This window comes from Neodiprion lecontei, chromosome 1 (genome assembly GCF_021901455.1).
Source record: "Neodiprion lecontei isolate iyNeoLeco1 chromosome 1, iyNeoLeco1.1, whole genome shotgun sequence".
Classification (NCBI taxonomy): Eukaryota; Metazoa; Arthropoda; class Insecta; order Hymenoptera; family Diprionidae; genus Neodiprion; species Neodiprion lecontei.
In genome coordinates, this window is record NC_060260.1 from 2,924,929 (window position 1) to 2,947,827 (window position 22,899).

Here is a 22,899-nt window from a genome sequence, read left to right on the forward strand (position 1 = left end):
CGAGAGAGGCGTAAAGTTATATCACGTAACCCAAGATCGAGTCTGTTTGGGTTTTTGACGGTCCGTACGTTGCGGTGTCTACGACTTGTAGACGAAGGCGTGTAGCTGACGTCTGACGTAGACCAGGAGGACTATCTCGTGCAGGTCTCTGCGGCGGCTGCGGTGGTCGCGTGGGAACTTGAAAGAAGAGGAGGAGGAGGAATAAGAAGAAGAAGAAGAAGAAGCGGAAGGCTGACTACGGGCAGGTCAGGATCGTGTTGTCACAGAGATTATTGAAACTGCAGTTTTATGGGTCTTAAAAGCAGTTTAATTGCCGTTATATAAGTGTTTATGTGCCGTCAGGGCCGCCGCCGCCGCCGCCGACGCTACCCCAAACGTTTATTTTATGGTCACGGCGATGCGTGCGCACCACCCCATACTGCACATGGTCGCGTGCCAAGTCCGTAAGGAACCTTCTCAACCCTTACCTTACCGTCTGACTCGATTTTCCTTTCGATGCGATTCCCTGTATTTAGTTATCACATGCAGCAGGTATATGTACGTATTACGTATGTACCCGGGACGAAACCGCAGCCGCGATTTTAACGGCGTGTATACAACTTGTAAATAACTCTACCCGTCTCGAGCAAATTTGTCGCGGTAAAACATTTTTATTACAGTACTTCACCGGTTTTATATTCACTTAATAATTTTTATTTGTATATTTATTTACTTTCGTTTTTTTTTTTCTCTCTCTCTTCTTCCCAATAACTTCAGAGGTAGCAGCATATTTTCGATATTCTATATCTATAATCATTTGTGAAAGATTTTACTGCTTAAAAATATATATATATATATATATATATATTCAAAACGTTGGTTAACGGTAGACAAGAATCCATGCAGTTATGCAAATTGGCGAGTGAATAAGATTGACAACTTTTTTTTTTAATTCGTATAATTTTGGTTAAATAATAATCAGGCGTAAATGCTCGTGTCTTTTGAAGGATAATTGTACACTCTTATATAACACCGGTAAAGTGCCGTAATGAAACAACAGTATCGAGGGGAAAAAAACTCCCTCGATGTCTCCCGGAGTCTTGAAAAAAATTGCCCATTTCGAAGTGTGCGCAGCTTTCTAATTACCATCGCCGACATGAAAACTTCTCGCACCAGACGTCTAGAAAAAGAATATAGAATGAAACATCTCTTCAGAAAAAAAAAAAAAAAAAAACGCCCTTTTCTTTTCGGGGGCGGCCAGTCTGGAATTTCGAGGTGAATAGCTACGCAACGTGAAGAAAATAAAGGGGACGAGTATAGAGTTGGCCAAACGTAGCTGTTTTGCAGTTTTGCCTTAGTCTACGATGAGACGGTGACATTAGAAAGCTTACGTGGCATTTACAACCCGCTCCGTTCATCCGTCCGTGTCCGCTTTCCCCGGGGCTCGTTTCAGGTTCCCCTTTCGGTCGTGAATTTTTCTCTGCTATTTTCCTTTTTTTATTCTTCTCTAGTTCACTCGGTGTTATTTTTTTTTTTCTCCATCTCTGTCTCTCTCTCTCTCTCTCTCTCTCGTTTTCCCTTTTTTACCCTTGACTCGTAACTTTCTCCGCACCCTTTGTTAATGCTTGTTGGACGCTACGAGTACCTTCCCTTTCCCTTCTCCTCCACCTTCAATAAAGTTTACCTGATCCACGACGATGGGTGGGGAAGAAGGGGGAAGAGAGAAGGAAAATGAACGAAGAAACGAAAGGTGTAAAAAAGAAAACAAAAAAACCAAAAAAAAAATTTCGCGCTTCGTGAGTCTGTAAATCACCGACCGGGCAACGAACGCCCGGAGAAAGTAAAGGCTTGGTCAGCCGGGACCCGGTTTTGCGCTGCACGCAGTTCCCTCGTAAAATGGTAAAAACGCGGAATTTAGTTTTCCTTCAAATTCCACGCCGTTACCCAACTTTCACCCCCGTCAGCTCGTCTCTCCTTCACTCCCTCGATCTCTCCGTTTTCCCAAATTTCATCGGGAGCCAAGTAACCTCTGGAATCGATCCGTGGTTAAGAATCAACATTCATTCTATGTCTCGCATTAAAATACAGTTGGACGAATTTCAATGCAATTAACTATAAGTTGCCAATCACGCGATGTATGCGCCGCGAAATTTATCTGTAATGCAGCTTCTTTCTTCTCATGACATCTCACTTGGCATTCTGGGAATATAAGACCATGCTTGCAAATACAGCTAGTAACAATAACAACAGCAACAACAACAACAACAATAATAATAATAATGACAATAATATTCGCTCTTAATTCCGAGGTGAACAAGTAGAAGATAGGAAGGCACTCAACTGTGGATGCTTTTGCAGAAGTGGGTAATTATCATCCTGTACCAATTTACCGCAATTATTCCGTCAACGTTATCTCTATAATGCGCGACGGAAAAAAGGCATACGAGGCAAGTCATCGCTGCTCGTATACCAAGTTGAGTTCGTTCGAGCAGTGTAGGTGCATAACTGTGCAGGTGGAATTACATCGGGAGGATGAAAAGCGGGCATCTTCAGAGGCCATGCATCGAATTACCAGTAGTTATAATACGCGGTGCTCGTACCTTCGGCATCGGGGGTAACGGGAATAGAAATTGCAACTTGTGTATATGGGCATTTATTTACCGGACTTGATTGTTCAATAACAATTTTAACCGATGGTATTCAGACGTGCAACTGAATTCCGCCACCGGGCAGAAAACCTCAGCGATGTTGAGCTATGCATGATAATACTTGAGTATACATTGCCGGTGTAATTATGCTAATCGAACGACTTATTTTAACCGTTCGCAAACGCACAGCCACATTGACTACGTATTGACGTGATTCGTGGGTACCTGTAAAGAGCGTGTGTGGCTATCGAGATCGGTGACAAAGTACCTCGTATACTGATTCGAGACTTAGTGGGAAGATCCGCTGCTGTACGTGCGCGGATTGGAAATCTTTAGAGACCGCGCGCCCTTGATCGAGAGCTTTTTCCTTTTTACCCCGTCTCTCGTTTTTCCTTTTTTTTTTTCTCTTTACCTTGGTATTCTTTCTTTGAGTAAATAATCGAGCAGCTACGCGTTATTCCGAGATCCGACGCTCTTCCTACGCGGCATTAATTCAAATCTGTTTGTACTACCGTCGGTGGTTTTCTTTTTCTTTTTTTTTTTTTCTGGCCCCGTAGCAGACTTCGTGGCGTGTACCGTGTATAGGTATGTATACATATGTATGATCGGAAACGCAGGATTCAACCAGAAATAAATTTTCTGCCTTCCTCTCCGCGGTATCGCGACTTCATTATATTGTATGATAATACATATTCCAACGGAAACGCAGTTCTTGTTCTTATTTCGGTTGCGGATAAATCCTCGATCGCGTTTCGGTAACAGTTTTTCTCTTATTTGTTTGTTTTTATTTATTTTTATTCGTCGTAGAGCAGCAATGGAAGAATCGGAAGCGTCGTGTCAACGTCGGAACAATTTTTATCCCCTTATTCTTCTTTTCGTTTCTTTTATGCTAATTTCATATTTATGTCCATGATTTATCTACCCACTAGCTATCTTCGTGAAACGGATGCGCACTCGCAGAAATAGAATCCTACTGGAAATAAGAAAATTACTTCTTTAACCGTCGATTTATTGCCGCACCCTTCAGGATGTTACCAAATTAACATTTCAGTATCGCAGAGCTTATTTTACGCCCTAAACTCACTATCCGATCCGTCAAATACGTTTTGCAAAATTTGGCAAAAGGTTTCGAACCATCTACAACTGCAGATATTAAATTTTTGAATACACTGACTCCGTTAAGTCAAAGTCGTACAAACATTGCAGTTAGAATTCAGATGGTCATTACGTAAATTTTCAATTCTACAGGTAATCGGCCGTTATATGCGGTTGACAATGCCGGCTATCTGATGTGATAAAACACAAATGCGGTGAGCGCAGTGTGCAAGTATTTTGCGTACGTATATATCAGTTCCAGACATATAACGTCATGGTACTATTTACGTACCAACCCCCGGAAAAGAATAAAACTTTATTTAGTGTCGATACGGATAAAAATACGATACCGCTCGCACGCATGTGCGTACCAACATTTATACACATATGCATACGTGTGTTCTATCAACTTTTAGTTTATATTCGTTGGGGATTTCGAGCGAGCGTAACAACAACGCCTGCGGTTTATGACTCAATCGCTGTTGTTAATTACCCAAATTAATTGTAAATTACTCTAATTATCACGTAGTTATATGCACGTTCTTCATTTTCATTTTGTTCAAGCGTTTATATAATGTTATGTATTATGTACGCACGTATATGTACATATCATCACGTTTCGCGTTCAAACGTTTTGTGTATAATACACTCAGCCTCGTTACGCGGCGTTAATGTCCGGCTCAGGTCTCTGTGTCCACATACATCCACAATTACTCCAAGTTACACGTGTAATTCCGCGTCAAGCGAGACAATCGGACTCTGCGGGGACAAGTTGCGGTTCGGCGGCCAAGCGTTTTTTCGTTCCTTTTCCTGCGTCTCCCGTTCGAATCTCGTTACTGATAACCGGCAAACTTTTCGCCAGAGTGTTACGCGAGTGCATCGGTAACTCGATACGTGCAACCGATTTGCCGTACCGCTGCGATAATAAACCATGACCACCATACACGAGACTGGCATCAAAATTTCACCCCCTCCGCACGTCTTCCTACCTTGTCCAGATTGCTTTAATCTCGCCGAACTATTTCAAACAAAGTTTGTTTTGAACCTTATCGCGGGATGTTGACGACCTCTGAAATTAATATCAGCTGTTCCTTGACGCTGCTGCTGCTGCTGTTGTCGCTGATGCGTCTACGATCGCGTCTGGAATTCAACCGCGGGTTTAATCGACTATGAGAAGTCTCTGCCACGGATCTTCGTGTGAAAATTAACCGGATTTTGTTTAATTATTCATTTTCTTCTTCGCGCTTCTCTCTTCTCCTATCGCTACCACCACTAGCTATTACTTTGTCAAGTTATAAATTAGTTTCTGTATTTCAGTCCTTCCCCATAAAGCTCCCTTCTCATCTTTCGAGAATGGGTATAGGAAAAAAACCCAATTAACAAAACCTCAGCCGATCGCTATCCTAGCACCAAAGTTGGTCGAGAAACTTTTTCGATATCTGAAGGTAGTGGAAGAAAAAAAAAAAAAAAAAAATTGTTCCTTCCCTCCGGTTTTTTCCGGCAAATTCCTGCTGGCAACGTATACACGTATCGCGGCAGCGAAAAATAAGATATGAACGAACAAAGGCGCGCAAATACACGAATAACCGATATAAAATAGTTCGGTGCAGGTCGGCCAATCGGCAAAGGTTATATACCGTACGTGGAGGTACGTTTGTCCAGGAAACGCGGTAGCCACCAACGACTCTTGGACCGTGACGTAGCCGGTTCGGAACGGGCCGCGAAGGGAGGCAGCGGGACGGCAGGGTAGTACAGCCCCCCGGCGAGCACTATCGTAACAAATGCGGCCGTTTGCATAACACGGCGACGAGCAATTCCGGCGAGCTTGACGGCGCGCGATATAGACCTTTAGCTATATAGAGTGGCATCAGGGGCTGACGGGGTGAATGGAGCCTCCGCCTCCCGCCCCTCACCTCGAGGCCTCGGGATACCCCCATCCGGCATCCCAGGGGTCTCGGTGTAATCTACGGGCGCGAGATAGCCAATACGAAATGGGTTGCGTGGGTGGCAGAAGGGGGTGAAGGCTGCGGCGGCTGAGCCGAGGGCGCTTCCTACACGCTGGTACGCTGGTACGCAGCGACGTTCTCTGCCCAAACCCGTTACCGAACCACCGGCCACTGATGGCGGCGATGCCGGTTGGTGGTGGTGGTGGTGGTTTTTGCTACCCCGTTCAGCTCCGGCAGACTTGTGCCGCTGAAACAACGGCGCTAACGTTTGCCAACCAGTTCGATGTCTCCCCAAAGAGCCACGAGGTTTAATGAGGGAAACCCCGAGCCTGCCAAGGCCGCAATGAAAGCATTAGCGTACACCTTCATTCTTCCGACCTTATCTCGACTTCGACTCACCCTCACCCTCACCCTCCGTCGTCGACGAAAGAAAATACCACTCCTTGTAACAATGCCGCGTGGCAGCATTCCGGAGCCGGCTATCGCCCAGCTTCCGTACTTACCTTTTTATACCATCTCCGAAAGTCTTTTCAAGGGAAAAATTTAATGCGATGGCACCATTTTCCGACCTCGAAATCGCGCTACTCCAACCTTGTCGCGATATCTTGTGGACGATTTTTTCGATTGGTAAAAGTGGCCGCGGATTCAGGTGGACGACTATATGCACGTTCTACCGAAGTCGACTTTTTGCCACGATGCTTTCTCTCTCTCTCTCTCTCTCTCGTCTCGCAGTTTTCTTCTATTCGCAAAGGTTATCACGACCTTATCCCCCGATAAAAAGTAAAGTCTCAATTCCCAGCTTTTCTCCCTAGGCAGCCTGCAAGAGAGCTTGTTCGGGGCGCAATGCGCTTCTGCACCTGACCCATGTCACCCTTGTGTGCAAGCCGGAACACACATGACCGTGTATCCGTTTTCATACACAGGTATATATGATACGTATAACACGAAGTAGGAACACATACCTACGTATAACGTGGAGGATGTAAGTACGTGGGTATGTGAATACGGACGTTCGTGAATCCCGAAACGCCGCGGGTGCGATGGGGATGGGGATGGGGATGGGGTTGGGGATGAGGATGAGGATGGGGTGGGCTTGAGGCTGCGGGGTTCAAACGGGAGTCGAATCGTTACGAGCTCGAACTAGTTCGGCGCATGCGCCGAGGAACGAGTCGCGGGGCGCGGCGGGGAATCTCTTTGTCCGCGAACAGGGGTGGGTCGAGACACGCGGCCGGTGGACTCCTGCAGGAGTTTCTTCCCGCTGCCACCCCTTTATACGTCTCTCCTTCCCCTTTCTTCTCTTCGCCGTTCGCCGTTCTCCCTTTCCTCGGCCGCCAGCACCACCTCCTCCTCCTTCTCCTCCTCCTCTATCTTATACTGCTTTTATTATATGTTTGCCCCTCCACCAACCCCCCCCTGACAAAGTACAGTTTGGCCAGCTCGTGGTATGTATACGATTACGACGCTCTTCTGGGTCGATCCTCGGTCCTCCTCGTTCATCCCGTCCCACCCCAACCCCCGCCCCCTTCCCGCACGTTTTCATTAATAAATACGGTACGATTCCTCGATGAGGTTAGGATTATATCCACGCGTTTCTTCCGGGATAACGGGGTAAGAATTTCACCTACTTACTTCCACTTCTTCCTCGAACGACGTAAAGAGGTCCATAAAACTGCTCCTCGCTATCGAGCCGTGATCAAAATATATTATATACCGATACCGCATCGCGTTATTCAAATTCCAAGCGCGCTTTACCCCCGAGGAAGAGAGGGAGAGAGAAAATCATGATACCAGTAATAAAGAAAATTGAGGAATGGAAAAAATTATAATAATAACCTGCAAGCAGGCTCTCGTACCGCCGTAGATTTGAGCGATGTCATATCGCGGTTAGCTATCGACCAAACAGCTATACGACGAGCCCCAATCTTAACCCGTGTAATGATAATTACTCAGCGTTTTGTTATTTCCCAAACGTGTCGTTTACTTGTAGGCCGGAGCTCTTAGTCGTCTAATTACGACGATCTAATCGATTACAAGGTAGTTTCGGACGTAAATAAATTGCTTGATTTTCTTGCCGTCGGGGTTCACGATTAAACACGTGCCTTGAGGGAATTTCGTGACAACCGTATCTGAACATTAATTCTACTACTTGAACGCTGTTTTGCTATTACAAACTGTGTACAACATACTTCATCGAACATGTACCTACTCCACTTTGTTTCGTGGTGTGGTCTTTTAGCGCGCTCGAGGCGGTATAACGTTGCGGTTAAAATTAGCGCCAGTAATGTTTTTCAAACTCACATTATATAGGCACCAAGCACGAAGTGTTGTTACATTCGTTTCCTTCCCACGAAAGGAACAAAGACCAAAGTTCTGCTTCCTTTTTGCAACAGTCGGGTAGCGACAGTCCTACCGGTATGCGTAACTACGTATTCTCCTTTGCAAAACATGTGTACCAAACGCGTGCGTGTATGTTAATAGTTACGCGATCGTGTTTCAATGTGGCGCCTGTACGCGATACTCGCTCCCAAACCAAACAGCGCGTGCCTCCGAATACCCTTTGCCAGTCGGGTGTTACGACGCTTTTTGGAATCTGAAATTCTCCGACCATGTTCCAGGCGTTGTTTCCGCACAATAGGGTAACTTTTTTTTTTACTTGAAAATAAATGCTTTGTTGAGAGTACAAAAGCGCGAGCAAAGTTCCCATTCGTTGTTTGCAATTCAAATCTGAAGTCAATCAATGATATTGAGTTTGAAATTCGTACATCTGTTGTGTTTTTCGTTGATTAGCTGTTTTCTAATTTTGTGAAAAATGCGAAACTGAGATGGCATCGGTAAAATTTGTCCAGTTTTTCGGCATATGCGTGGCTCTCCCGACTGCGCCCGGATTTACAAGCGGTGGCGACATTTTGATGGGGCAGTAATAGCTCGGCCAATATGTACTCCTCGGGCGAACCCCTGGTAGGTACCCACCAACGACCCTCCGCAGTCGGGCGGGCAAACACAGTTAGCAATCCAGCACCTCGACTTCCAGGTCTGCGGCAGGAGGCGGCCGCCGGGGGGGTGGAGGGTTTAGCCCGAGCGGAAAACCAGGAAGCTGGGGGGGTGGCGGGGGCGGTTTAGGTGCGTGCGGAGACGACCAATATCGTAAAGCCGCAACGTGGCCTGATTAAACGTTACGTCGGGGTGATGCAGGCGTTTCTCACCGCGCGCCCTCCGCGTTTCTTTCAATAGCGTCAAGAGGGTGGGGAGGGATAAGGAAAATAGAAAAAATGTATGACCGTTCTTCGACGAAATTCTTTTCCCGGGGCGTATGGACGGGGAATACCTGCGGGGGTACGCGCCTAGGTACGAGCTCGCCGGTAGATTGAACGTAGGCTGCGATATTACGACCTGCTGGGAAATATATGGGGCCAAACGGGAAGATGGAGGAGGAGCTCCGAGGATCGAGGACGAGGCCCGGACTCGTCGAGGTATTTTTCGGGTCGCGGTTTTTGATTTGTCTAAAAAAACAGCGGGATCCTCCATAAAGGGCCGCCAACTTGTTCCTCGCGATCCATTTTGTCTCTTGTTCGCGTATCTTCGGTAGAATGTAGACATTCGGCCAAGGTTGGACGCTGCGGTTCAACCGCGTTAAGACAATTTATACGTGCGTATTATTTTTATTTCAAGACCCGTCGCGGGATTTTGAGAAACGAATTTATAACCTTCTCATCATTTTACCTCGTCTCGTTTCCAGTTCTTCTTATTCTTCTTTTCTTTTTAACCACGCACAAATTTACACGCTCGGATTGCATTCTTTTCGATTCTTTGTTCAGCTGAATACCTTATAACTTGGTTGAAAATTTGGCAACGAATAACTTTGTCTCGCTTTTTATCATCTCGATCCGCATCTCTGTTATTCTCTTCTTCCATTCAAAGCTACAACGAAACCTCCCGCAGACACAGCCTGATGAGTTTAGAATAGACGAACCGGGTGCACAACGGCTGGCTAATTAAGGGGGTCGTAAACGGTGGAAGTATACTCCGGAGTCGAGTTCCTTTCAAAATTGAACAACCATACCCAGCTCCTTCTACCAATGGTACCTCACGTATATCGAGTGCGGTCGAAAGACGTAAATTACAGTCGGTGTTGCTGCAAGTGCATCAAACGCAAGGAGGACCCAGCGAGCACGTATCAGAGGTATAATTATACCCTCTGTACAACATTTTCTTCGTATTTGACATATTTACTTGGTAAGTTTTTGTTTTTTTTTTGTTTTCTTCTTTTCGTTCGTATCGTTGTTGCCGTTGTTGTTGTTGTTGTTTCATTACGTAAAACAGCACGGTGGCATTTGTACCCAACGACGGCTGGGGGTGACGGCAATATGGGGGAACTGGTAGGAAAACGTTGCGCTGGGCTGTAATTAGAAGGTGCTGTTCTCTGCTCCTGCAGGGGTAGACAGACAGACGGCGAGGAAGGGGGATGGGGGAGGGGGTGGAATACCGCCGCTGTTCTTTGCCGATGCGTACCCATACATTTTTGCGTGTTACACGTTCACCCGCGCACGGACGTGTAGGTGAGCCTGTAGGGTGCGCGAAACTACCGCCCGCGAGGGAGCCTCGGCTTCGTTTCAATATGTCATCATTTATTTTGAAATTAAAATCTAATCCCAAGGCGAGTCACCGCCGCTATCGGCGACTCCCTTCTACTCTCGTATACATGCGAGATTACATTTAGTTTCGAAACTGCTGCAGCCTGTAACGCGCAGTCGGGTTGGCTCTTGTGTTTTCAAAGTCACGCCTGCCCTCGACGACTTTCCAACCAATGCATTCAAGTAGGGGGTTGTTAGCGGGGATCTATCCCTGTCGTAAAATAGCAATTTGTAAACTCAGGAGGGAAGTTCTCCGCTCGGATTTAGTTGGATTATTTTTTGAATAATAATCTGCGAACGGAGTAGAATGTTCTTAATACCGTTTGCTTGCGAGTTGTAACTTTCAACCTTTAAAATCGAAACGAATCTATAAGGCGTCGAATTTTGCAATAAGACATTTAATTAGGTTATATTGAAAGGTAAAAAATTAATAATAAATTTTTTTGGATTCTAAATCTTGAACTAAATCTGACCCAAGATCGCCGCAAGGTACTCTTTCTAAGTATCGAGAAAGTCGTGCATTCGAATTGAAAAAATTTCGGGGATGGATCGCAGCTTTGAGAGGTCGGAAACCTTCCTTGTAGCCACTTTGGGAATTGAAATTGTATTTTTAGTAGGCACGTAACTTGAATTCAGTGTTTTATTTTCGCTCGGTTTACATATACATAGACGGAGAGAGTAATTTCTTTTTTTCTTCTCTGCCAGTACCCTCCTCGTTGCTTATTTCCAGAGCTCAGATCCAACCGTTCGTGATGCGTGTACGTCGTCCTCTCGTTCATCTCACGTTCACACAATCTCATTGAGCAGCAATGACGTGTGCGTGGTTTAACAGGTCCATGAGCGGAGAACAAAGAAGTCATTCATTCATTCAAGTCCAGACTGTATCAATAGGCTGGTGCGGTGGTCCCTGCTTCTCTTTCTCCCCGCCCTCTCTTGGCTTATCGCAACAATTTACTGTACAGAACAAAAAAAGAAAAGATAAAAAACATTCCAAGACGTATTGAAGTATAGTATATTACGTGCACCGTGCATATTGTACACTACAATGGATTAAACGAGCCAATTAACGGGCCGCAAAATCGCAGTCGCGATAAGGTTTCGATAAATTGGCGAATAAATCGGACTGATCGAGGTAAGCGCCACCGAAATTTCCATATCCTTGAGCGAAATACCCTTCGGCTGCCGTAAAATGATCGCCAAGGTGGTGAGGAGGGAGAAGGATGACGAGATAAGATAAAATATGGAGAAGAAAAAGAGGCGGTAAGAAAAAAAGAAATTACCGCATCGACTCGGCGTGTGGGAATGTGCGATTAGGCGATTCACCGTAAAGAGAATCCAAGCTACGATCCGACGGCGCCGCATCCGTGCATATGGGGTTCGGTTCGTCCCTGCATCGCCACTATTATATTTCTCGACGTGTTCGTGTGGGGGCGATACACGCCCGATAATAGGACGCACCCTTACGGACAGCTCTGGATGGCGTTGGATACCGCTGGGAACAATGGAAGCCCTCTTGCTGTTTCCCTCCCCTCGGCCATCCATCCTTGTCGGAATCCTTTATTGCCCGGTGTACACACACCACTGCACATCCACGGAGCCGGGATGGAATGAGCTGTCCAACCAATCAGGATTTAAGTCTATTGCCAGGCGTGATGGACGCTCGGATTCTCTTCGCCGTCTCTCACCCGCTCAGCTCTCGCCATTGGACCATGCTTTTCTCCCGGAGTCTAGATCCTCGCAGAACCCGGCTAAGCCTGCTTCACCTTACCGTGGTTCTCACCAACGGAGTGAATCTGCCATTTGCGATCAGCGGAGTTCTTTACCCTCGATTTAAATCCCATTTTTCTGTATGTAACCCTCGCCAATGGTTACGGCAACGAGAAAAGGGACAGAAGGGTTGGAATTTTGTGCAGTAGGATAGGAGAAGAGATTCGTGAATCGACTTTGGTTTACAGACCGTGCAACCGCTGCTCCTGAAACGTTTATGGTAAACCGGTGCCGCTGGTTGTTGTTACGTTACGATAATAGCGTCGGGCACACGTGGCGTGTGGTAGAGCCGGCCGTGTAGGAGCCAATGGTGATGTTTAAAAGTGACACTTCGGTAGTATATCAGCATTCACGACACGTTACTATTAACCGTTGAGAGCGCAGGCGCATGGTTGGCAATTACCGTGCGCAGCTCGAGTGTTGAAACCGCAATCAAATACATACAGTCGTTACTCCGAGTCCTAAGAACATCGAAATCGAGAATTGGAAGCTATGAGGAAAGTCTTGACACAAAGTCTGATCCAACAATACGGTACCGGGCGTTTGCGTCTAGTCATCGATCACTGTCAAATTCATCGTATCATTCTCACCGTTCGAGGACCGTAAATCCTGAGACTTACCCGACGTGTGAGAACGAATCGAATGGAAATTGGCGTTATTGGTGGTCGAGCCCGCGCAGCCAGTCATTCGATTGATCGATCTGTTTGCTGGTTCGATTCGTTGATCAGGATCTAAGCGAGCAACGAACCTGCCGAAGGAGTACGTAAATAAATTTGTCAGGCTATTTCGTCGGCTTGGAACTGCGGAGACAACGCACTTCGGGGGATGACGATGACGATGGCTCTGGTCTCAGCGGCAAAGAGTCGGTCTTCACGCGTGGGAAAACGACTCGAAGCTTGGCGGTACGGGCAATGTGTGTCTGTGCTAATTGAGGGTGGGAGACGAGTGGGAGGAATGGATGATTTTCACGTGTAATCGGAACGCGGGGACGAAAGGTCGTTGACAAGTTCATTCGTCGTTGAACCGTGAAGGAGACCTCGGTGGTAATCGCTTTACCTGAGGTGAAACTCAACATTCGCCCATTCGCCCACCACCACAACCACCCGGGATCTTCGCGGCTGAGCCGAGGCTTCGTCGGTAGAGCCGATAACTTCTTCTGCACATCGGTGTAAAATTGGTATACAAGACTTTTCCGCGGCTTCCATTTCCTCGTTCCCATATTTCCCGTTATTCTTCTCCCCCATTTGGCGAGAGCCGCCGCGTTCGCAATTTAAACAAATTGCAGCTTATTTCAAAATATGCCTTTTTCTCCCCCTTTCCGAGCTCCTCCTTCTTCTCGCCTGCTGCATTAACATCTATAGTTATAAATATCGTGTAACGGCTTAATTTAGCCCCGCGGACTCGCTGCCGGAGCGTGAAATCCCACGCGAGTGAAAAACTCAGACGGTCTCGAGACTTCGCCGACAAGGCGAACGCGGAGTAAGAAGGCAATGGTTCGCCGCAACGCGGGAGCCGAGGCTAATCGTTTCTGCGGTCCCATCGGATTCCGCCAACCACTGAACCATGGCTTTGCTCTTGTACCATTTTCCACACAACGTCGGAACATTTTTACTACCTTGCATACTTCTTCTCTATGAGGATACGGTCTTTCTTTGCCTTTTTACCCTGTGAAAATACTACTTCGACGATTATATTTCCTTGGTACTATACATGGCACGCTATCAAGATACGTCCAAACATTTCTTCGCGATTCAGAAGTACGAAAAGTTTTGTCCATTTCTTGAAGATAAAAAAAAAAAAAAAATCGAGCTCTAAAATTTCAGCACTGTTTCTGTAAACGTCAATTACGATCAGCCCGACGGGCTTGAGCGCTCGTTAACCTGACCGTATCGTTTTTGTGTCGTATTCTTAAAGTTATACTTCTCCGTGATAGAATTCCGCCGAGTGACGGTGGTCCGGAAGGTTAATCGACGGTAAAGATTTACGAGAATGATCCTTTCGTACGTCGTTCGTCGTCATTTTCAAGCCGGGAAAAATTTATCGGCCGGGGGATAAGCGTTCGAAGACTGGTTGGTGTCGGGTCCTCCTCAGATTCTGAATATTTCCTTTACCTCTCCTTTTTTGTTTTCCTTTTCCTTTTTCTCGAACCGATAAATAGGCACTTACAATTCCACGCCAAGCCGCGGTTTTCAGAGAATACGATTCGCCCCCGAACCGATTGACTTTCTCGTTTTTGACGCTGAATTCCCCCGACGAATGGAAGTTTATCGCGGGATGAGCCGGAGAGAATCTGGGTACCAGCTACATATATCGATTCCGGGTATTCGGGCGATACTTCGATCCTGAAGTATATTTGCGCAACGTGAAAGTATCCGAAAGAATAAGAATGAGTTGGGAAAAAATGCAGCTGCGCGATGGCTGACAGAATGTTTCACTGGCACGCGGCTTGCGATTGCGACTCGCTGAAAGGTCTGTTTTATTTGAAAACTTTATTACACTCATACCCGTCTAAGACAATCCGCTAATTGTCGAAGCCGTCTGAAGCAACACTTGCATGCTGCGATAATTATCGTTCGTTTCAGGTTAATAAGTTGAAACTCGGCGTTGCTGAGGTGATCTTAAAACGTAACGATAACCGCCAATGATGATGGCGGTAGTTATTTTTATCGCAGGTATAACACGAAGGTGTGCAGTTAAACCGTAGATCAAATTTTCTAGACCAATTAAACCAACCTTGCGACAAATCTATTCCACGTACCTGATATAGAAGCCTTACCCATGCTGCACTAGCCGGGAAAATAGATCCTGAAATCCACCATCGACCCCCTTAAAACAAGGGTGCGAGTATACAAGACGCCCGGCGTTGTTTCGGGACCGAATTTTCCGCGTCCAAGTATTGCCGGGATGGATATCGAGTGTAAGAAACTGGAGGGTTGGGCGGTTGCTGCTGCTCCTCGAAAACGGGGGGATGGATGAGCGAAGGAAAGCTGTTTTCAATGCGGCATCGAGAGTGCCTTTATGTCTCCGAACGTGAGTACACGGGCTATAGGAGGGGTTCGATCGGGGGGTTGGGGTGGGTGGGTGGACGGCAGAGAGTGAAGAGCGAGTAGCGAAGAGCGAAGAGTGAAGAGCGGGGAGATAGGAGGGCTGACTCTGACGTTAACCGTAGCGCGACGATTTATTGCCGTTCGAGATATCTTGGCTCGGGCCTTCCGCCGAGGGGGCGGGGGCGGAGACGGAAGGGGGGGATGGGGGGTGGAGAGTCGGATATCGACGGGGGTTCCGCGCGAGAGGCACGCAGCCGAGCAAACTTCCCCAATATCCGCGGCTCCGCAGCCACCTCGCAACCCCCTCGCAGCGTCGGCAGCCCGGCTTCTGCAGCTCGCGAGAACCGAAAGCAGATATTAAACTTAATATATGGCTGCAATTAGGCGCAGGCCGCACCACTCCACCGCTACATACCTCCGCCTCTTCCCCCGTCCGCCGCCGCCTCTCATCCCTTACCTCGACTCCGGCTCCAGACACCTCCGAGCCGCTGTCAACCGTAACTTTAACCAGTTTAAATCTCCAGAGGCAAAATGCTAAATAGTCTCCAGCGCGAATTAACCCTCCTAGCCCCCCCTCCCCCCTCCCCCCCTTCACCCCTGCCGCCGACGGGGGATCAATTGCGTCTTTTGGACCTCCTCCCCCCCCCATCCCCCCGCCCCTGCCACCGCCACCACGGTTTATATCCAGTACGAGACAAATTCGCGATCGGGAGCCTGAATTAGTGGCTTGCTAATAACGCTCAAACGGATTTTATTGCTCGCAAGATTTCACTTCGTTTTTTTTTTCTCCTCGTACTCAATGTTGTTTCGGCGTTTTATTTGGTATAGGTCGATTTCTTTTCCGTATTATACGCGTGTGCGCGTGTATTTCTCAGAAGTTGAGTAACGAGAAAATTGCAGTCCTTTCGAATCGAAGAAGAATAATTTTATATTTTTTTTTTGTGCTTTGAAAACTCGTCCCGTCTTGAAAACGCAACATTATTCTTTGATTGCTTGTTAAATTAAATTTTACGAGCCTACAGCTTGTTGAGAGGGAAATTCAATTCGTAGTGTTCAAAGTCACGTCTCATGAATCAATAAGATAGGTGTGAAAAAATTGTTGCATGGTTGCATACTTGTGCAGTTTTTTCAATTTTATTCTCGCTGGTTTCTTCATTTTTTTTTTTTTTTTCTCACTCTGTCTTGTCTGTCAGATCGACGCGAAAGATACCTGAGTCATACTAAATTCAGCAGTATCTTCAGCTTCATCAAACCATGAAAGTTTACCAGGGAAGATTTACGTGTCCCGGCTCATAACGCTCGGTTAAAGAAAATCAGATCCGATAACCGCGACAACGACGCTGAACCGATGGCTAAGCTATACCTATAACGCGAAAAAGCGCATCAGGCAGTTGTAGCCGAAATGGGGATATGATTTGATACAATTTTCTTTCGAGACAATTCACCCCGTCGCTTCCCCCCCCGCCCACCCTTCTTGATCACATTTCAAATATGGTTCGTAACAGCGAATATCGCGTACGTACTTCCTCCAACCGACGAATAATCATTCATTCCAGTGTTATTGGTGTATTCGTGTAACCTACGAGTAGAGAAATCCTCGCAACCTGCCAACCCCGTGTATAATATAAGTAAAGCCATAAGTAAAGTCGCTCCTCCAACCCCCCCCCGTGAATTTTCCGCAAGGCGAGTCAGGCCTGCAGTAGCAGCGGGAGGAAAGTGTGCGGGTTACGTGTACAACGCGGGGAAAAAGGAGCAGGGTCAACTTCGAGGAAGGGAGTGATCCGAGAATATGGGAGTCGGGGTGAAGGGAAGGGCGCAGGATCCGGATATCTAAATAAATCTCGCATTAGGCTAATTTCGTTGAATTTATTTTTGATAGCCGGCACAGCGCACCTTGATATCCTCAGATATATTTATGGCCGGTGTGCAGCTACCGCCATAGACGTTCTACCCCCCCCCCCGCATCCCCCGCAACCCCCGACGCCTCTGCCGTCAGCAGGATGAAATGGTCGCCCCTATGCCGTTGCCTTGGCAACCGTGGCTCCGGGATCCGGCGGCTCTCCTCCCTCAGACTTTGCCCGACGACCGCCGCCCCTCGCGAACGCCGGCTGCGGGGGTGAAACTTCGGGAAAATTCCCCCGCCGCTACGTCGCACGCACACGTTTGAACCCGAGAGCGGCGTCGAGGACTGCGGCGAACGGCCATGTTGAATTCAATATCGGCGCTCCCGGCATTCCGGCCAGGAGGAACCCTCACCCTTGGCGATTTTCAACCCCCAACCCTCGTCAACCCGTTGAAAACAAACCTCTTCCTCTTCCGTCGCCGCCCGAGGAAGAACGACCAACAACCACCGGTCAGCTTCTTCCTTCCGGCCCGCGTCCTGGACGCAAGACGGTCGAACAACAACCTCGGCAACGAGCTGTTTGCTCCCCGGGAATATCTTTGACCTCGATAAGAAAATCTCGGACGTCATTATCCCGATGCAGCCGCAGAGTAGCCGAGATATGGACGAAAGTTCCCGATCCTTTCGCTCCATCGTCATTGATCCAATCCTTGAACCGTCGGGTCAGTGTGCAGGTTTTCTGTAAGCCGTGATGTTCCGGGAAGCGAATTTAACAGGGGGTTCTCCGGTGCACGGAAGATCGCGAATCGTGGCAAACTTGGGTCTGCCTTGCGATTTCCATAAACCCGATATGCTCGCGCGCGTAGCTCTTTCACGCCTTCCACGAAGGCCGTGTACCGTGCATGCTGGAAATATCCAAAGGTGCTATGAACTCTGCAGCTGTAAGACGCGTCGTTTTGCACCGAGTTGCGAACAGGCGGCATAACGACCCCGTGACGATAAGTTAGAAAAGGGTCTCACCACACCGCCACGTGGCGTGCATGGCGCGTGCGTGTGTGTGTGTGGGAACGCGAGGTGCATGCCTCGGTATGTATTTACGAATACGAAAAGGACGGACTGCCTCCGGGTTTTAGACCCGATAGCGTGGTGGACGTGGAACGAGAGTTCGAGAAAAAAGAATTGCGTTGGATGCTCGTCACGGCGCCGCCGAGCTGGCGAGTCGCCTCGAACATCTCGGATCTTACCGCCTGTCCTCTTGCTCGCTCCGCAACTTCCATTATGTATTATTTCAAACTCAGACGAGGCGTTAGTCGGTTGGTTCGATTTGCATCTCGGAACGCGCAGAGGAAGGAGGGAAAGGCCGCCGGAGAGGGTTGTTAACGTTTTTAGTTCGCGAACGGTAATATATGTGTATGGTAGTTACTCTAATTTAACCTTTGCGTGCTTCTTCCATTTTTTTTTTTTTTTTTTTTTCATAAATATGGTTCGAACGCCGTTATGTTCAGGCAGGTGTTTACCTGGAAGTTTCTTTTATAACGGCCGTCCGATGGCAAGGAGATAAAGTTTAGGTACCCAAACATCGTAAAAAATGGTCAGTCCCCCGGTCTGCTGTTAGTGTTCGGTATACTACGGCATCGACTCGGGCCGCGTGTCATCGGGGTGTTTACGACTTTGACTCTTTTAGAGAAAGTTAGGCAAGTTCCAGCACTCGTTCTGCGATTATGTCAATGCAGTGTAGGTGAATTTTCGAAAAGGGTTCATCGTCCAGTCGTCGTAACAACGGATCGAAACTTTTTCAAGGAATTTTCCGAAACTTTCTTTCCCCCCTTCTGGAACCCCATCCAGTCACTCTTTCTCTCTCTCTCTCTCTCTCTCTCTCTCGTTCTCTTTTCTTTTTCAGCTTTCCTTTTTTCCCTTGATATTTTTTTACTGCTCCTCAACCCCTGCAATAAACCGCCCATCCGGAATTACCCTTTTGTTAGAAGATAGAAAGAGCGAGGGAGAGCGTAAAAAAAGAGACTCTCTTCGGTCTTCTCGTACCCCCAGGAAGGGTGGACACCAGTTGAGAAATGGGAAAAGTTGAGGCGCTATACCGCGTAAGTGGAAATTCGAACCGCACGAGGCTTTCCTTTTTCTTAACTTTTTAACATTTTCCCTCTCTCTCTCTCTCTCTCTCTCTCTCTCTCGTTCTTTCCGTTACCGTCTCCCCTTTTCCGTTCCAAGTTTCGTCATGGCTCAACCCGGGTATAGACCCAGATCGTGCCTGACCGCGTCTCGTACATTGGAGGAGGTACACGTCGTGGTCGCACCGTAGCCTTCGCGGGAAGAGCAAAGTAGAAAAGGGAAAGAAGGTAAAAAGAACATGAGGAAACGAAAGTAACGAGTGAACAGAAAGGAAAAAAACTACTCGATACAGATCTCTCTCCCACCCCCTATTTCTACGTATATTACCGAGGGCCGGGGAGAGTTGACCGTATCCAAAGATTTTGTTATTTGATAAATGAAAGGTCGTAAACAAGAAGTATCTCTCCTGAGAAAGGTAATTAGCGGTACGCGATGTAAAATACTATATATTCGTGTTCGTTACACAAGTTGATTGCCGTGTTTCGCTCATACCTTACACAGCTTGCCCACGCCGAAGGCACCGATGTTACAAGCTTGTGTTCAAACGAAATAAAAATTTTTAATGAATTAAGTTTGCGTCAGATCCTTAGAATCGATTCGTGGCCAGGTTGAGAAACTGCCTCGTGACTCGTAAACACGTCGGGCTGTGCCTGCCTCTGCTGTAACCCACACAACAGCTCGGAAAGGTGGTCTGGCTCCGTTCGTAGCGTATCGCGAGTTTTCGATCCGAAGTAATTACGAAGCGGGGCAAAGTAAGAGAGAAGAAAAAAGGAGAAAGGGAAATAAAAATAAAGGCTCGAAAGGGTGAAGAATGCGCGAATGTTGCGGCATAGCAGCGTGGGCCGTGATTCGAGGGAGGCGTTCACTCCGTATTCGCGTCTTTATACCAGTTCCTCATTTCTCTGTTACAGGCCCGAACGGGTGTCCGCGACGCAGAGGGCGACAGACCTACACGCGGTTCCAGACGCTGGAGCTCGAGAAGGAGTTCCACTTCAACCACTACCTGACGAGGAGGCGGCGGATCGAGATCGCGCACGCGCTCTGTCTCACCGAGAGGCAGATAAAGATATGGTTTCAGAATCGGCGAATGAAGCTGAAGAAGGAGCTGCGGGCCGTGAAGGAGATAAACGAACAGGCGAGGCGCGAGCGGGAGGAACAAGACAGGATGAAGCAGCAGCAGCAGGAGAAGCAGGCGAAAATGCAGCAGGAACAGCAGAACGCCCTTCAGCATCAGCAGCACCACGTCACCGGCCTCGACAAGGCCCAGAGCGACCTCCTCAAGGCGGTCAGCAAGGTACCGACATAGAACGAGATCGCGACTGAGACACCGAACGCCGCCCCGAGTCTGCAGCGAGAGTTATTATCATTTTATCGTTTTCACACGTACGACGTACGCGAATAGCCGCGCTTGCGTCGCGCGTACGTTACACGCGTTACATTGCGGGGAATGCCGCGTCTGGCCGACTGCGAGCATCCATCATCCCACATCAACTGCGGCTACGACGACGGCAACGACTATAAGACGACGATTATGATAACGAGTGAAACCTTACACCCACAACTACGTACTTACCTGGCCGGTCCCGAATTACTAACAGCACCGCGCGCGAAAGTAGCGCGCGTGTTTGTCTCTTTGAAGGGCCGCCGGAGCCTGACTGATATTCCTTGTAGAATGTAGAATTTTGTTGAAATCGGCAGAGACGCGTGGCGAATTATTGAGGATTGACGAGAAATCGGGATCTAGGGAAGAAGAGGAATAAAAATATATACATGTATGCATGTATATATATATATATGTATGAAGGAACGGAGTGCCGAGTTACGCGAGGACGCTCGTTGCAATCGCACTTACGGCGAACGCGAAGTGGAACTGTACAACATGTACCAGTAAGTGGTGAGGCCGAGTGCGTTGCGAGGTATTTTTTATCGTACCTCCGAATGATATACCTAATATTATATAGGGTGCGTGCAGTATCAATTGTGTTGTGTTTATGCGTTATGTTATACGTATGTCGGGATGTATTCCGCACCCAAGCGAATACCCCATGTTAATTGTTAATGCGCAAACGCAACAATACGCAATCACACACGGACGCAGGCGTGGAAGATGTGCAGTGCTTGCGACTCGAAGTAAGTGCACAATGTCCACTGTATTTCGTCCCTAAGCTACATATACATATAATATATATATATGTATGTAATAATTCGCTGACTCGAGTCGAAGTAATATAATAATTTATGTTACACACGTATACATATATTAATGTGTGCAACGTTTGTCACGCGGTGTGCAGCGTTAGAAAAAGGGCCATTATTACGCGATATTCGAAGAAGATCGTGTTTTTTTCTAATTTTTATTATTATTTCTTTTCTAGTTTTTGTTTTTTTTTTTGTTTTTTTTTTAATTTTATTTTTATTATTATTATTTTTTTTTTACACCTCACTCGTGTTTTTCATGTTAAAACGATACGTGTTGTCTGTATATTTCCATTGATATACATATTATTATTTCTTGGTTGTTTTCTAATTATTATAGTGCATATAAATTAATTAGATCGTTTCGTAAAATCGGTACCTTTATATATTACTATTATATTCTATACATATATGTTTATGTATATAATGTATGTATACATATAACATATACAATCACGTGCAATTGAAATTAAGTTGTGTTTGTCTTCGGAGTTTAATTCGTTAATGTATAAAAATCTTATCCGCGTGCTGGCGAATCGATCGTGTAACAATATGCTGGAACAATTTTTTATTTCACACGGTGTGATGCTGTTTGATTTTTGACACAACAAACGTCGAGTGTCGGACGATCGTCGAGATGAGGTAACAATTTTTCTCGGCATAGATATTTTTTTTTTTCAATGCAATGATAGAAATATTTCATTCTACTACGTACTGCGTAAAATGCTCACAATCGGTATGTTGAACGTTGATTTGAATTACAAGTACTTCTAAATTCCAGCAGCGTGCACAATTTTGTTTCTTCTTTTTTGGTGTATTAGGTAAAATGTTCATCTTCTCTTTTCTCGGGAATCAGACGTTTACATGTATATGAAAATACATAAATAATGTGTCGGAAATTTATATCATATAATTAATAGAATCCCAAAAATTCTTTGACGCTTCAAGTCAAACCACCATGCGCAGCGTAGCGTTATTTGTCATGTTAATTTTGTGTCCATAATATTATCGAGAATTTTACTGTGTTCAAGTTGAAACGCGTTCAAGTTTTTCTCTATTATTTAATCCATACGAACGATCGCGTATAATCCTATTATCGTCTCGTTCTAATTATTATGGTTTTTTCTTTTTTTTTTTTTATTTTTATTTTTCGTTTTCTGGTTTATACCAATTTTGTACAGCATTTTTTTTCCACCCTGAACAAGACTATTATATACATACGCATTTCACGCAGAAATTTGAGACATACTTTAACGCGTCTAACGCAGCCACCTAACGAAGGTGTGCCGTGCGTACACGAAAACTAACCGGACGAGTATTTCACTCTAATTAGTACATTAAATACGTAATTTGGTGTCAGGGTAGACCTTTCCGTAGATATGAAATCTAATATTCGTATTAACTATACGTAGTAGTTGTAAAACACAATACACGCGAAGAGAAAAAACCACACACTACAGACACACACACACACATTTCGAATTATATTATATATAGGTACATATTATTATACGTACACACAGACGCATATACAATCGCTACATAAATTATTATCATTTTATTTTATCCACCCTCCTCGTTCATACGTAATTACAACACATAAATATATCGATCAGATCATTT

General features: G+C 46.4%; 1 protein-coding gene across 2 annotated transcripts in view; it reads left to right on the forward strand.

Moving 5' to 3' along the window:
- The window catches only part of LOC107224287 (homeobox protein abdominal-A homolog), a 29,261-nt gene extending 7,856 nt beyond the window's left edge, over nucleotides 1-21,405 (forward strand). For both annotated transcript variants that reach the window (XM_046730054.1, XM_015664284.2), the window contains exon 3: nucleotides 19,992-21,405. In XM_046730054.1, the coding sequence (XP_046586010.1) occupies nucleotides 19,992-20,386 (395 nt within the window). In that variant the 3' untranslated portion in view covers nucleotides 20,387-21,405. The remainder of the gene's footprint in view (nucleotides 1-19,991) is intronic.
- Nucleotides 21,406-22,899: the final 1,494 nt, after the last annotated feature.